This window comes from Panthera uncia (assembly GCF_023721935.1).
Source record: "Panthera uncia isolate 11264 chromosome C1 unlocalized genomic scaffold, Puncia_PCG_1.0 HiC_scaffold_3, whole genome shotgun sequence".
NCBI classification, from domain to species: domain Eukaryota; kingdom Metazoa; phylum Chordata; class Mammalia; order Carnivora; family Felidae; genus Panthera; species Panthera uncia.
Window position 1 is genome coordinate 37,880,170 of NW_026057584.1, and position 17,463 is coordinate 37,897,632.

At 40.1% G+C, this 17,463-nt stretch overlaps 1 protein-coding gene across 7 annotated transcripts in view; it reads left to right on the forward strand.

Annotated features, from left to right (window-relative positions):
- The window catches only part of ANKRD44 (ankyrin repeat domain 44), a 343,412-nt gene that overhangs the window by 98,305 nt on the left and 227,644 nt on the right, over positions 1-17,463 (forward strand). For 6 of the 7 annotated variants that reach the window (XM_049615941.1, XM_049615942.1, XM_049615943.1 and 3 more), the window contains exon 2: positions 17,375-17,458. In XM_049615941.1, the coding sequence (XP_049471898.1) occupies positions 17,375-17,458 (84 nt within the window). Of the gene's footprint in view, positions 1-10,109; positions 12,737-17,374; positions 17,459-17,463 lie in introns of those variants that run through there. The other variant, XM_049615946.1, reaches the window with a different exon arrangement.

Consider the following 17,463-nt stretch of genomic DNA (forward strand, 5'->3'; position numbering starts at 1 on the left):
TCCACACCATCTTGCACATAGCCTTTCCGTAGATATTTGAAGTTACTATCTCTGTTCAAAGGTTTTTCTTTTCCAGGCTAAACATTCCTGTTCCTATAAACTTGAGTTTGCTAACTGGCGCCTGTGGGCTACATCCAGTCCACAGATGTGTTTTGTTTGGCCTGTGGTTTGAAAAGTATTGAATAAGTTGCCAAGGTTTAAAACCCAGGGCATTTCACTGAACCGTCCGGAGCTGCGGCATTTCTTGAAAACTCCAAAGAATCTGGAGCCACAATTCCAGCTTTGGATGGGACATAAATTCTCCCCAGTGTTGCAGTCTTAACCATTCCATAATGCTGTCTAGCTCCTGCTGTTTACATCATGACATCATATGTTTTTTAGACCTTCCATTATTCTTGTTATCTTTTTCCCATCTGTGTCCCAAAGTGTCATCTGATCTCATCTTTTATTTTTGTATTATTATTTTTTTAAGTTTATTTATTTATTTTGAGAGAGAGAGAGAGAGCGTAAGCGTGAGTGGGGGAGGGGCAGGGAGAGAGAGAGGAAGAGAGAGAATCCCAAGCAGGCTCTGAGCTGCCAGCAAAGAACTGGACGTTGGGCTTGAACCCACAAAACCATGAGATCATGACCTGAGCTGAAACCAAGAGTCGGATGCTTAACCGACTGAGCCACCAAGATCCCCCCCGCCCCCCGCCCTGGTCTCACCTTTAAAAAAAATTTGTTTATTTTTATAATTATAAAACAATATTGAATTATAATTTAATATTTTAACAATAAAAATAATATAGAAAATTTGGGAAAATTCAGAAAAATATAAGACGAAAAATGTATCTATTGATAACCCAATTCAGCATTTTTAGAAATTTCCTTTTCACTCCTTGTTTGTCTGTGTGTATTTATATACTATAAAGCTGGGGTCACACTATAAGTAGTTTCACACACTGCTTTTCCCACATTTTCTACATCTTATTAAACTCCCTCAAAAGATCAATTTTAATAACTAAAATATTCCACTTTATGATTGTAACTTTAAAAAATTTTGGTAAAATAGTCAACATGAAATTTACCATTTTAACCATTGTAAAGTGCATAGTTTGGTGGCGTTTAGTACATTTCTGAGGTTGTGCAGCCGTCACCACAACCTAACTTCCAGAACATTTTCATCACCCCAAAGGGAAACCCCACTCACTCCCCATTCCCCCCCACCCCTTTCAATCCCCGGTAACCACTAATCTTTTTACTGTCTTGATGAATTTGCTTAACCTCAATATTGCACATAAATGGAGCCATATGATGCATGGCCTCTTTGTGACTTTGGTGGCTCCTTTCATGTAGCATAATGTTTTTAAGTTTCATCTGTGTTGTCACGTGTGCCACCAGATGTCAGTCCTTTTTTTGGCTGAATAGTGTTCCTTGCATGTTTATGCCACATTTATTTATCCATCAGCTGATGGACATTTGAGTTACTTGTACCTTTTGGCTGCTGGAATAATGCTGCTATGAAGATTTGTGTACTACGTTTGAACACTCATTTTCGATTCTTCTGAGTGTTTACCTAGGACTGGAATCTTGGGTCATTCCACGTTTGACTAAGGGAGGAAATGCCAAACCGTTTCCGCAGTGGCTACACCACTTGACGCTGTCATCAGTAATGTTCTAATTTCTCCGTGTTCTCGCCAACACCTAGTCTTTGTTTTGTTTCATGTTAGCCATCCTAGTGTGTCTGAAGCGGCATCTCATTGTGGTTTTGGTATTTTGATAGGGGTTGCATCGAAACTATAGACTGCTTTGTAATGTGGACATTTTGACAGTATGACTTCTTCTAATCCATGAACATGAAATATCTTCATGGTTTTGATTTGCATTTCTCTAATGACTAATGATATTGAGCATCTTTCATGTACCTGTCGGCCCTTTTATAGCTTTTGTGGATTCATGTATTATAACTTATTTAATAATGTACTTAACTTTGACATTGGTTCCTTTCTGATTTTTACTATCATAAATATTGTTGCTATGAATACCTCTCTATAAGAGTTGTCCGTATACCTAGTTATTTCTGTAGGATAGCTTCCTTGAAGTGGGATTATAGGGTCAAAGTGTAATATTTCTAGTGTTGATATGCAGGACCACATTCGGTATGGCATGTTTGAGGAGCATACTCAGTTGCCTGGAAAGCCTTTTCAAGTGCTTGTGTGCTGGGATTGCCATCTCAAACTTATTGCGTCAGAATCATTGGTGGGCTTTTTTCCTCAAAAAATCTGGTCTTCCCCTTCTTGTCCTCAGGGAGTTGGTAGTTTTGAACTCATCTTTTCTGGTGAGGCAATGGGTTTCTGCTAACTTTGTTATTTGCCATAGCTATCTAATACCAACTCGCCAAGGCTAGTGTAAACCCAGGTCTCTTGACTCCTTAGATAATATCTCTCCACTTCCCCCATTGGCCTCCTTTTGACATTTTTGATTGTTCATGATTCAAGAGGAGAAATGTGGTTGCACATGCCAACTGTACTTAGAGCACTCTAGAAGAGAGAACAGGTCTCAACACGTCCAGGCAGGCTGCTTCTGTCCCACGAGACCCTGGTTTTACTGCCTTTGGCTGAGCCCCCAATTCTAGCCCTGGGAGGAGGAAAGGCAGCCAAAAATCCCCCTTATTTAGGACAATGGGACTATGATCTCAAAGGAACCATGATCTTATTGTGCATTTTAAACTGCTGGAATGTTGTGTGTTGACTGGGTAACAGTTGCTAAGTGCTTTGATGTTAGGTGCGTGTTGCCGATTCCCAAATCTAGACCTTGACCTGCAAAGACACTAGTGGAGTCTCCATACCATTTAGAGCTGATGTCGTGAGGAGGCTGGTGCGGAGAATGGAGCGTGGAGACACCGAGAAAGGAGGCACATCAATTATGCTCAGTCAGGTCACAAGGAGGCCTCACGACTCTGGACCCAATCTCAGACCTCAGTCACCTTTGTGGTTGGAATGGTACAGCAGAGGTCAAGGGCTTTTATCTTTTTTTTTTTCCTACTGCTAAATAAAAACACATAGTAAATTAGGTTTTACTGAAAGTCAGTAATTCCTTCTCCTTATTAAAAGCCCTTATTTTCTGCAATATGACTGTCAAGATTATGTCTTTGAACTTGGCATTCAAGTTAACATCCTGGGAATAAATCTTGTTTTCCTAAAGTTTAGAAAATACACTGAAAGCTAATTTTAGACATGACCATGCTTGATAGCCTTGCTTTTCTCTCCGAGTGAGCTTACCATCACCTGGACCCATCAGTGGCTTTTTTCCGAATAAAGTTTGGTGGGAAAAAAAAGAGAATCATAGACTTCCTTGTGGTGCCAACTTTGATTGAAAATTACCCACAACTTTTTTTAAAATAATTTTTTCTTTTGAGGCAGCGTGCGAGTGAGCATGAGCAGGGAGGAGCAGAGGAAGAAGGAAACAGAGACAGAGACAAAGAGACAGAGAGAATCTCAAGCAAGCTCCAGCCTGGACTGTGAAATCATGACCTGAGCCGAAATCAGGAGCCCAATGCTCAACCAACTGAGCCACCCAGGCACCCCTAAAAATTACATACAACTTTTAAATCTCAAATCTTTGAGCTAAAAAACACATGCCTAATTTCTTATGCGTAATTCATTTTCAGAACTTTCTCATAGAGCTACTTATATACATTATTGAGGCATAACACATATCTGGCATAAACAGTGAGCTCTCAAATCCTATTTCCAGTATGATGAAATGTAAAACATGTCATTAAACATGGTTTATATTTAAATGGACTTGGTAAGTTGCAAACATAGCATTGCAAGGTAGAGTGAAAGACCAATGCTGTAGTGGCTAGTTTATCAATACCAACCTTTTTAACAGAGTTTTTGATTCTCAGAAAAACTCAGGTTTTGGTTGAATTCAATCACTCAGACTTTATTATTACTTTATTCCATGTTATTCGTGTTATTTTCCAGATGGACAGGAACACTATAAATGACTGCTGTTGTTTAAAGGGCACAGAAAAAGTATGGTGTGTGTGTGTGTGTGTGTGTGTGTGTGTGTGTGTTAGCAGGGGTAGGTTGGGCATGGGAAGGACGGGTGGGGGGGAAGAAATTTGGGGAGTATTTTTAAGTTTTTGCTGGCTGGAAGTAATGCATTTTAAATCTGCATTAGTATAATGCTTTGTGGCAGTTAAGCTTTGGATTCTTCTATGTCTTTAAGTGGAGGCTGGGTGGGGGTGGGAAGAATATAAGAGAGGCTGTTTGGAATTGCAGTGACTTGGAGAAGGAGCTGCTTATTGTCATTCTCCAAGCATATATGTGTCTAAAGTTGTAAAGATGGCTCATTTGTCACTCCAAAATACAATTTTTTTTTTTCTCCATGGATCTAAACCATTTTCTGGCCTTGTTCAAGTCCTGCCAGACTTGAACACACACAGACCACTGACTTCTTAGCTCTTCTTGTTTCCCCCTTTCCTGAATCCAAGAAAGCCCCTAGAATGTTAAGGCTAAAAGGTCCTCCGAGCTATCTCTCCAGTCTGTCACCATGTGGAAGGAAAACTTGGCATCCATTTGCGTAAAGTGTATGGAACACGGTCCAGTCCTGTCGTGCACAGTTTAATTGTTTTGTGTGGGTTAGGCTTATGTCCCCAGCTATATTTGGCATGCTCTGAGGAAGGGACTATGTCACACATTTCTATTGTATATTTTATAAAAACAGCATATAGTAGGTATTCAGAAAACGCCTTAGCTCTGGTAGCACTTTTCTGTGAAATGCACTGGCCAGGATAGACACTGACAGAAGCCGGTTTGTTGCGGCACAAACTAGAAACAACCTGAATGTTCATCCAAAGGGGAATAATAAAATACATTGTGACATATCCATGATATGGGATATGATATAGCTATTGAAAGAAATGTGTTAATCCTGTAACTACTGACCTGGGGGATGGCCTCAATATACTATTATTTTACAAATAGCAAGAAAGAGTAAATCGTACTTTTGTGATAACATTGTAACCTCCTACATCTATACTTGTATTTTTATATATCAGCAGGAACATAAGATGTGGAAGGATACACATTAGGCTGCTAACATTAGGAGAGGTTATTAAGTTTTTTCTTTACCTTGTTTTTGTATTGTTGCAATAGGACAACTTCTAAGATTAAAACCCTGCAAACATAAGAGAAAGAGAAAATGGGTAGAGGTTTTCGTGCATTAGAAAGTCCCTTTCCCTAATACTTCTTCCTGTTTTTCAAACTTTGTATGATTGAAAAAAGAAAAGAGTTTTATCTTCTTGACTAAATTTTAGAATTGGGAAATAAAGATAACGTGGATTAAGTTTTGTCTGTTTTCAGCTCATGACATGAAGATAAGTTTTCTTTTTACCAAAACCTAGACTATAAAGGTAGCACCCAAACCGAAAGCCCTGATGTTCTGGTTTCTGTGGTGGGGTGGGGAGAGAAGTAGCAGGTTGTTCAGATGCAGGATGCTAACTGACGTTTGCTCCCTGGGAGCTTCCTGTCCCAGGGCAGAACTGAACCGAGTAAGCAATGGGAGGGCCTTGCACAAGTGGAAAAGTAAAAAAAAAGTAAATGCTGCAGAACTTCCGGTGCTCCTTGGCTGGTGGTTGGGGCGGCTCCCTGCCTCCCACAGAGGAAGCTGGTGAGAGTCTTTCTGAATATAGACAGCCATGCCTGAGTGGGGTAGCTCTTGCTGCATTCAGGGTGGGCATAGTTCATTGACTTTCTAGATCCGCATCTTGGCCACCAGCAGAATGCTTCTCTCACAATGGAGGGGCACTCCATCCCCAGGACCTCCCATCTAGACTGTTGTTAAAGTCACCTAACTTATTGTATCACTCTAGTTTTTAATTCCAGTTCATCATGCAGGCCATTATTTCCACAGATTGTTCTGAAGCGTACCATTTAGGTCACTCTCCTGCTCAAAAACCATGCATGGCTCCCCAGTGCTAGAGAAGGGAGTCTCAATTTCTTAGCCTGGCATTCAAAGCCTTCTGTAATATGATCATTGTCTACTGCTCAGCTCACCTCCCTTCTCTCATGCTGCAGCCAAATGAAACTGTCCCTGTGCATGTTTGGTCTTCCCGCATCTGCTCACATTCTTCTGAGGTAGGAGCACTCACTTCCCGTTCTATTTCTTCCTATTTAAATCCTTTATAAGGTTCAATATTCATTTCAAAGGCTGCATCTTTCAGGACACCAGATGTGATCACTCTCCCTTCTTCATGTACTTCTATGCTGTTTCCCTTACATCCAAGTTATATACTCATATATTTCATTCTACACCTCGGTAACTCTTTCAAGGGAAGACTGACTACAACATCTCAGTGTCTAAATTTCTTAAGCTCAGTAGATTTCTGAGGTTTAATCAATCTTTTTTAAAAAAGTTTATTTATGGGGCTCCTGGGTGGTTCAGTCAGTTAAGCATCTGACTTCGGCTTAGGTCATGATCTCACAGTCCATGAGTTCAAGCCCCACGTTGGGCTCTGTGCTGACAGCTCAGAGCCTGGAGCTTGCTTCGGATTCTGTGTATCCCTCTGTCTCTGCCCCTCCCCTGCTCATGCTCTGTCTCTCTCTGTCTCAAAAATAAATCAAAACATTAAAACAAATTTAAAAAGTTTATTCTGAGAGAGACAGAGATAGCATAAGTGGGGGTGGGAGACAGAGAGGGAAGGAGGGAGAGAATCCCAAGCAAGCTATGCAGAGCCCCATATGGGACTTGATCCCACAGATCATGAGGTCATGACCTGAGCCAAAACCAAGAGTCAGACACTTAACTGACTGAGCCATGCAGGCCCTTGGTTTAATCTATATTTATTGGATTGAGTTGAATGTGGTTGTTGCCTGAAATATACCAGATTAATTAAAAAAAAAAACCCATAACTTTTATGTCTTGATGGCAGGGTGCTGTGTAGAGAAATAAAGGGAAAATGAACTGGGTTGGTGTTTCTGTAAGGAAGTGTGATGTGACTGTCCTTTTTTTTTTTTTTGCAAAATTTCCCATTTTATATTATCTAATGTTTTTCAGCCTTTTGGACTCCTCTCTTCCTGCTGCCTTATCATTTCCCTTTGATATCTGTTACTGAATGCCCTTCCCTTGCCAGGACATTGGATGGGGAAATGGGCAGAATACCTAATAGATTTGCATTCCTTGTGAGACTTTCCTGGGCAGAAGGGAACCCTCCAGTCATCTCAGGCAGAGACTAATAGAGGTGCTGGTCAACACTGTGCCTTAGATTTGCAAGTGGTTTGAATAGGCAGGGCCAGGAAGGTGACCCAGTTTCACACATTTCCCTAATTTCTCACCTGGCTCCCTGGGGAGAGGCAGTGGAGTATGAGAGTTTTCTCCCTTTCTAAGGAACGCATAAGGAATTCAAAGACAAAAAACTAAGGAGAGGAAGGAGAAAGTTTAAGGGGAATCCTTAAGGGGAAGTTCTTATGAACTTTAGAATGACTTAACTGGGCAAAAAGTGGCCTTTGAAAGAATCCCGGTTCTAACAAATTTTAGACAAACCCAATTTGGAGTTTGCCTGAATCATGAATGACTTCATGTGATTGAGTTAATCTCTATATCTCATATATGGTCATTCTATCCCTCTTAATTTCTCAAGAAATTGCCACCTTCCTGGTGAGTGCCTTTTATTTCTATGCATTGATTTTGCTGTTATTTTTTTTAAGCTTTTATTTATTTATTTTGAGAGAGAGAGAGCATGAGCGGGGGAAGGGGCAGAGAGAGAGAATCCCAAGCAGGCTCCACACTCAGTGCAGAGCCTGACACGGGGCTTGATCTCACGAACCACGAGATCACAACCTGAGCAGAGTTCAAGAGGCTGACACGTAACCAGCGGAGCCACCCAGGCACTGCTTGTTGTTGTTACTTTTAAGTTGCTTTGCTTAGCTTCCCAATTTCTAATACTCCTCAAAAATTATTACTCTAGATCATGAGAAAATATTACTGTAGTTATAAGTCATCTTCTATCATATTTTTTCTTTGGGAATCCTATTTTATCATTGCCCTAATTATGATAAGGGAGATGCATACCAGATATTAATAAAAAGTAATGTTGTATGATCCATTCTAAACAGAGAACCACTTTCTGTATCTGAACAAAGAAATTATACTCAATACACTTATTACCCTGAAAATCATCTGGCTGTATCATTTTTTTTCCACAGAGATCACTAAAACAGCTTATACTGATTAACGTTATCAAATCACCCTTCATTTTTGAAACCGTCTGAATTCAATATGCTAGAAAATAGAGTTATACAAAGAATGTAACCAAAACTAAGATAGGAAACAAAACCTCTGTAACAATTTTTCAAAACAGGAAACTGTTGTAGAAAGATATTGCTGTTCTTTTTATTTTACTAAAATTACACTCATCTAAGTATTTTCTATTAACTAACCTCTTGGATCCATTGTGCTCTTGTTTAAATTAACTTTCTTTAAAAGTTAACTCCCGAACACTAATTAAATTAACTTAGCTAAAGTTTTGATTTGATCTCAAGTTGTTTGAAAGTTAGACAGACTGAAAAAAGATGTGGGTGGTTGGCAGCAAATCCCAATAAAAATATGGCATTTGGCAAAATATGCCTGCCTTGTTTTGTTTTGCTTTTCTCTTTATGGAAGTGGCCTATTTTTGAAATGCTGTGATTTAAATTCAGGGATCAAGTGACAAGTCTGACAAAACAGAACTGACTTCAGCAGAGGTTCTGTGGGGAAAAATGGAAGTGTTCCAGGAACTGAAGGAAGTAACCTCAATTTCACCTGGAAACATTAGTGTCTCAGGGGCAGCAGATTTGGGCTATATATAAAGAGTGAAGGAAAGTGGCCAAGATGCTGAGCCAAACCTGCATCCAGGAATAGAGCGGCATCAAAGAACTGACAACAGTATCTGTTGTTCCCACTACGGCCCTGTAAGTAGCAGAGAGGGAGACATAGGAAGATTGGAAAGTTCTTTCCTGTGATGCCTTAGATTGTGGCAATAGTCTGACTGGGTTCTCTGGCTCCCTTCTTTTCTGCCATGCCTGGCGCATGTAATGGATAGATTAAATGTTTGCAAAAACTCTCTGCTGTTCTCTTGCTCAAGACCCTAGTTCCTGTTTCCCCTCAAGGTTGGGTTAAAACTCCTTCTGCTGGGGCGCCTGGGTGGCGCAGTCGGTTAAGCGTCCGACTTCAGCCAGGTCACGATCTCGCGGTCCGTGAGTTCGAGCCCCGCGTCAGGCTCTGGGCTGATGGCTCTGGGCTGATGGCTTGGAGCCTGTTTCCGATTCTGTGTCTCCCTTTCTCTCTGCCCCTCCCCAGTTCATGCTCTGTCTCTCTCTGTCCCAAAAATAAATAAAAAACGTTGAAAAAAAAATTAAAAAAAAAAAAACTCCTTCTGCTAGCACGACGCTCCCCCCACCCAGTTATTTACTTAACTTTTTAAACATTTTTTTAAATGTTTATTTATTTTTGAGACAGAGAGAGACAGAGCATGAGTGGAGGAGGTTAGAGAGAGAGAGAGGGAGACACAGAATCTGAAGCAGGCTCCGGGATCTGAGCTGTCAGCACAGAGCCCGAGGTGGGGCTCGAACTCACTAGCTGTGAGATTATGACCTGAGCTGAAGTCGGACACCCAACCAACTGAGCCACCCAGGCACCCCAGTTATTTACTTTTCTAACCTCTTCATTGGCTATTCCTCAACACGAAGAAGGATTACTCCTTTGTTAATTCTTCAAAATCTAGGTTAACACCTACCTTTTCTGTGTTCCTAACTCAAACTTGCACTGAGCCCCTGCTTTAAAATATATTGTACCTCTTTGTTTTGCATCTTTTGGCAAGATTGTTTTATTGTTAGTTTGTTGAGAGTTACTATATCTAGAAATATATACACATATATAGTCACTATGTACATGCATACAGAGTATAGATATACACACATATATAGAAACGATATATGTGTGTGTGTGTGTATATGTATGTATATATATATACATATATATATACATATATATATATATATGTATATATATATAGTGACATCTTTCCTTAGTGAGCCATGAAGTATATAATAATTCTCCATGGGAAGTACCCTGAAACTAAGGCTGAATTTTGAATCCTGAATTACATATATTTATTATATATTCATTATACTATATTGTATTCTATTGTATTCTATTAAAATGACATGTGAGAGAAAGTGATGATCCTGGAGAATCAGGAAAACTAAATTCTAGTCTCAACTTTGCGACTACCAGGTAAATCATTCCACCCCCCGCCCCCCGCCGAGAGCTCCAACCAGGGGATCAGTCTCTTTATGATCATCAGGAGATCGTAAAGGAAAAGTATAACTGTACACATTAATGGTAACCTTAAATAGTGAAATTATGATTTCATGTCCCATCCAATGGGTATGAACATTGATTATTTGGCACCCTTTGATTAGTCAAAGGGGGATGATGTTTTTTTAAGGTGAGTTGCTATTATTTTGGCACAACAGGTCAGACCTTGGAGTACAGAGAAGTTGTGCAACATTTTTTGAGGTTGCCCAGTGTAACAAAGACCAAGTCAGGCTCAACTTGATTTTTGCTCTCCGGCTTGTAAAAGCTTCTCTCCCAGTATGATGGGCCTATCTACTCTAGAGGTAGTATGAATGGCTTATGATCCTAACTTGATTTACTTGCTCTGTATTTTTTGGGAAATCTCTTTAGATCCCTTATTTTTCCTTTCGTAGGATGAACATAAATATACTTGTCTATGAATGTTTTTGAGCTTGTCAATTCAATGGCAACACTAATCACTATTTTAACTGACTGCACACTACGTGTCTACATATATCAGGCCATTTCTCAAACACGTCTTATGAAATGGCTACGGTATCCCCATTTTATAAATGAGGAAATTATGGCTAGGATTTAATTCCAAGTCAATATGATATCATATGTTAATCTCCCTACTGTGGAAGAAAAAGAGAGTGAGATCTCAGGTCTGTAAAATCAACATCGCCTCCAGATTTCAATTTAACTGGTACGTTGTCTCATCACTTCCTTTTACTTAATCTTTTGCGACTAACTAGTAGCAAAGTTCACATGCCTGGGTTTCTTTTTTCCTTGGGTGAACTATCCTCTGGTGAAGGTGCTAATCAGCAGTATTAAAGGGTAGAGAAATAGCCATGGAGGATGTCAGGAAAGGAAGGTACAACAAAGGATGAATGTTTTAAAGACTGAGTAATTGGCCCTTGAATAGCTACCCCATAGTCCATACCTATTACTGTTTTCACTTTGGAAGAGATTAGATAATTTCTTCATTTTCTGACTAAATGTAATTGTTCTTCTCTGGTAAGTATAGAGTAAATAAATAGCTACATAGAGGGTATTACTGATACTTAGAATTTTGACCTTTTTGTTTTTAATAATAATTATAGGTAATTGGAAATATTATAGGCATTTACTCTGTAGCATAGCCTGTAGGAGACGTTTTCAGATATGAAGTCCTGCTTTTAAAAAAATGTTTATGGAGACTCAGTATGTTTTGTACAGTTCTTAAGGGAAACAGATTTTGACTTTATGATCATCATTATTTTTCTGTGATAGAGTGAACTTCTTCCCAAATAAGGAGTGATCTATATTCAGGAAGCACTTAATGGCATCCTTTCAGCAGATCACACAGCAGGACCCACATGAATAGAGCTAACAAGTTTTGTCCATTAAATCTAGTGACTCGAACAAATTTTTATTATCCTTTTGTAAAAATGCAAGCACTGCCTCATAGAAAAACCAGTTGTTACCTAATGAAATGTTTCAGCATGTTCATATAAGTTGATGGTTTCATATGGCTAGATTATTGCTGCATCAGCTAATAGCCACTAATAACATGCTCCTATCTTGCTTTAATGACATACTGTACTCAGAATACTCAAGTATGGACAGATGTTTAAGAATATCATTGTTTTTCTTCTTGGCTATTGATTAATTCCCCACATCCACTCCTGATTAGAATGCAAGATGTTTTCTTTCAGATGTGGAATCGTTCATTACCCAGTCTAACCAAAAAAAGACAAGCAGTATGCCAGGAATTTGTATCAAAGTGCTGGAGCATCTTCTTAGACTTCTTACCATTGACAGTAGTTACACAGATGCTACGTGACGGCTTCTGTCACCCTGCATATCTTCCAAAGCCAATTCATTAGTAAAGAACATGCGGCTCCAACAAAGGGAATGTGAAGTACACTATACAGGGTTTTAGCAAAACTCCAATTGGTGGTTTCATTAGGGATTTGGGAGGGGGTGCCTACAATCTCGTTGCAAGATGGAGCAGGTACTCGAAAGCAGCTACACTCTCTTCATAAAACCCACGATGGGCTTTACTCTCAAACTAATTGCTTATCTGATACTTCTAGTAGTACTTTTTAAAAGTGGAATTGAAGAATAGTTGAATTGAGTTTTTAAGTGATGAAAATGATACTTTAACTCCTGAGTTTTAGATTGCATTATGATTTCCTAAACCTGGACCCTCAGGGATCAATAGGAAAGCTTTTTTTGTTTTTTGTTTTGGTATGTGCGTAGCATATGTGTTTACTCTTTACTGAGCGCTCTCTTTCTCTCTCTCTCTCTCTCTCTCTCTCTCTCTCTCTCTCTCTCTCGGAAGCTTGAGTTCTCTTAGGTCTTGACAAAGTGGATCTTCCAGCTACCTTGTCTTAATTGCACAACCTGAACAGTTACTGTTATCTCCCAGGTAACAAATTACCATCTTGCTCCCCCTAGTGGAATTGTAACTCTACTTCAAAGTTTGGAAATACTGTTATCAATACACTTTTGATGTAGCGTCTTATTTTTGGAAATCAAATATTTTCCCAATTTATTTTTGAAGGCTGACAATAAAATAAAAAATATTGCATTGGATGGGCTGATAGGGGATGTGGGTAGAGAAAGTAGCTTTTTATGATGAATGTTGGCAAGGCAAGCTGCATGATTTTAAATGGCTGCTAAATCCAAGGGATCTTTCTGCTCTGACTTCTGTCTTAGAGGGGTCCAATGTCATCAGCCTGGCAGATGGTCATTTCTAGATGGCAGCTGTCTACACTTCTGGTCGTAGTGGTAGGGTGCTGATAGTTGGGGATGTTAGAAGACAAGGACAGGTCCCATCTGAATATTGAATCCCACTTGCACCATGGGTAAAGTAGGCCCAGGAAGTATGCTTCTGCCTTCTGAATCTATGTATGGTACTGTGCCAGTATCCACAGTACATGACAAATCACCTTCAGTATACACTTGCTACACATGCTAAGGAAATTTTAGTAATTGACACTGAACAAGTTTGACCCTTGTTATGAGTTTATATTTATTCAACTTCACACCCTAATGCACACAGAGCACTAATATTTTGTATATGCTAGTGTTGAAGTGTATGAATTGTCCGAAAGAAATGCTAATACATACCAAGGCTTAGGACTCTGTCCTTTTGCAGGTGAGACTTTGCTTAAGTCTTATCCAGGTCAAGGGTAACACTACAATAGATATAGTGATTGCCAAATTACTGGTCAATAGAGTATAAATACTTGATACTTATGAGCAAAAATATTTAGGATATTCCCCCTTTCTTAAGATCATGTAATGGAGATAGTATTTAGATGTGTATTTTTTTTCAAATATTCTCAGGGTTAAGTGTTTACCTAGAGAAAAATAAAACAGCAGGATTGGATTAAAAATCCCAACAAAAAGGAATGCCAGAGTGCTCTCCGGGCATGCCTTATTTGAGAGGCTGAAGAAAAACACACACACACACACACACACACACGCTCATAATGTTTTTGGTTTTTTTTCAATGCTATTTGCTCAAGAACCACAGTAATTTTGTTCAAGAATTACATCTAAGCAAACACACAGCTTCTGACTAACACAGCATGTACCTATGAAGTTCTGATTTGGAATCACATGATGCTCAGATTCCCAGTTGTGAAGACAGTGATGTCACAGTGGATATGGCCTCACTGGGGCTACAGATGTCCATCCAGCAAGACTCTGGGCTTTGGGGAACAGGAACTTTTCCCTTCCACAGGGAGTGTGAGGGATTTGTATGTGAATCAGCACATATCTCTGTATATACATGCATCAGTGTAGATATGTATGGATATGTGCGAATGTATGCATGTACATGTGTGTATATGTATGTATACATGTGACTGCAGCACTGGAAGAGTTGCTTCTTTCGAATGGATGCTAGAAATTCTGTGCATTGACAATACTCTGTAAAGCAGCTTTTAGCAGAGCCAGGCCCAGAGGTGTAGGGCAGGTGTACACGCCATTCTCTGCTGGGAATTCTGTGCATTGATGACACCCTTCAAAACAGCCTCAGTGACTGGTCCTGGAGGTGTTTGGGGAGCTCCGTGCTGAAGGACTGTGCTGGCATCCTTGTCTGGCAGCTTTGTCAGGGAGGCTTTCCTTGGGATTCCCGCCATAGCTTGGAGCTCTTGTCTTTCTTGAGAAGTGTGAGCACTGAAACAACACAAAACCTATGTGCATTCCTGACTCTCATGAGTGACCTGAGGCTTTGCTTAACTAGCTGTTTCCTTGAAGTGACCAGTGATACATAGTTTATGGGGATGGGTTTGTTCTAACCTGTTAATTGATCACTGTTGATTTAACACTAAAGTCTTGTCAGACTCTGCCCCTGCTTGTCATCTAAGTCATATGGCTGTTAGGTTTCTTATTTGCTTTCTCTTCAGGTTCAGAAAGACAGAAAAGTGCACACAAGCATTTGACTATGAGCACAGCAGACAGAGAATTATAGAACAGATAAACAAGATTTAGCATTGTTGTTGAAATCCTGAGTTTGTGTCTGACTGTTTTATATGAAATAGGGTCCTTGCCGTGGGGCAACTGAGCTGGAGACTTGGTTAGCAGTGGTCAGCAAGTGGATGGATCTCCTCGTCTTTGGGCAGATCAACCAGCTAACACCAAACTGATAGAAAACTTGCTTTCTTTTCAAGACTTCTTTCCAGTTACTTGTCGACAATTTAAGAAACTATCTTTGAATCATTTACCTTAGCAAGAAGGTGGAATTGAGACAAAAGAAGGATACATCTATCTGTCCACTTGCTGGAAACTTTTATAGCAGGGGGAAAACTGTGGAAAAATTCCTGGCATACTGAAATACTTATCTGTAACTTGACATTTTAAATATAGTGTTTCTTTTGGGGAGCCTGGGTGGCTCAGTTAGTTAAGCATCAGACTTTGGCTCAGGTTATGACTTTAAGGTTCGTGGGTTAGAGTCCCACATCGGGCTTTGTGCTGACAGCTCAGCGCTTGGAGCCTGCTTCAGATTCTGTGTCTCCCTCTCTGTCTGCTCCTCCCCCGCTCACACTCTGTCTCTGTCTCTCTCTCAAAAAATAAACGTTAAAAATTTTTTTTTAAATATAGTGTTTCCTCAAGGAGTCTTACTATATTCTACTGTTAATACTTATATTATTGCCTCCCCCCAATAACACAAAACACCACCAGAACCTGTAAGAAAGGCAACAGGAGGGTAGCAAAAGAGAAAAGAAAATTTATAGGGGTAATGAGGACTGGGATTCTCATTTAGATAGCACAGGGAGACGTTGAGGCAGATGATGCTTATGATTTTACCTTAGGCCAGTGTTCTAAGAGTTAAGTGAGCATTTTATTAAAAGTAGATTCACATGTTTCCACCCCAGATAGACTAAGTCAGAATCTCCAAGGAAGGGATCTTGGAATATTGTTTTAACAAGCATCTCAGATAACTCTTATGGCCAGACACATCTGGGGAACTGCTGTCATCTTATTGCTGACATGAACTACTGTAAAGTATTTCCAAAAGGTGTGTGTGTGTGTGTGTGTGTGTGTGTGTGTGTGTGTGAGAGAGAGAGAGAGAGAGAGAGAGAATATGTAATTGCCAAAGTTTTTAAAGTTTAAAAATAATGGTCAGATATTCTACAGTAGCGTTGTTAAGCATTTCTTGTTTAAAAATATTTATTTATTTTGAGAGAGAGAAAGGGAGAAGCAGAGAGAGAGAGAGAGAGAGAGAGAGAGAGAGAGAGAGAGAGAGAGAGATAGAGAATCCCAAGCAGGCTTCATGCTGTCATCGCAGGATCCAATGAGAGGCTCGATCTCACGAACTGTGAGATCATCACTGAGCCTAAATCAAGAGTCACGTGCTTAACCAACTGAGCTACCCAGGTGCCCCAAGCATTTATTAGTAAGAACATCTGTTATTCGTGTAGGGTAGTATGGTTACAGAGGGTTTTCCATGTATTATCTCATTTGTTCCTAATAGCAATCCTATGAGGGCTTGGACAGCAAAGATCATGCTCACCCCCAGGTTACACACGGGATGTGGGCTCAGCACATGGCTGGCAAGTGGTGGAGCTGGCTTTGAACAGGATTCTTTTTCACGTGGGGCGAGCCCAACATCAACCCCAGAGCACACCACTTTTCTTCTTTTACCCACTCTCTGGTCACCAGATTGATGGCAGCATTTCTAAGATATCAGGTTCTTTGCATGTGCACACCTTTGCACACCCTGGTCCCTGTGCCTGGAATGTCTTTCCTTCCTGGTTTGCAAACTCATCCTCATTCATTATAGTGCCTTCCATGAAGCTTTTCTAGATATACTCTTCTCTTCACCCTACTTGCCCTCCAAGCAGAGCAAGTTTCTCTTTCAGTTCTGTTTCCATCACTCTTTATGAATCCCTTTTCTCTGTGTCAGGTCTTGTTTAATGTGGGTGAGTTCAATAATAAGTGCTCGGTAATATCCCCCTTCATGATCCCCACCCCACCATTATACCACTTACTTTGAACAGGTAGTAGGGATATAATCACATCTGAAACACTCAGTGCCTTTAGTGTTGGCTAAGCTCTGGGAAGCGTTTGAGAATGATTTCAAAGGCTTTCCAAACATTGAAAAGAAGTGTTCACGAGGCCAGAAACATGGCCATTAACATCCTCTAGAAATGGAATTGTCTGAGGGTAACCAGGGTACATTGTCTAATGAGAGGTCGGGAACTATAGGGGACTGTATGCTCAAAACTGCAGATTTGGTAATTTCCTTGCTGGGAAATTTAAGTGTGTTTCAAGGACGTCTTCAATTATGGGTGATTTTCATGTCATACTCATAGCCCCAGGTTGGATGTGACTATCTGTTACGGCTTTCAAATTGCATTATAGTTATTTCTCTATGCAGCTATCTCCCCCACCAGACTTCTAGTGTGGGTGAGTCCGAGCCATATTCATCTTTGTCTGCCAATTGATTATTGTTGAATAAACTTTCGGGGAACGCCTCTTATAGCCATCTGCATCTGAATGCAGTTAAATGTGTTTAAGTATAGTTCTAATTCAAATTCTCCTGTGTTTACAGCCACCCCTGGTCCAAGCAATCTTCAGTGGTGATCCAGAGGAGATACGGATGCTCATCCACAAAACCGAAGACGTGAATGCTCTGGTAGG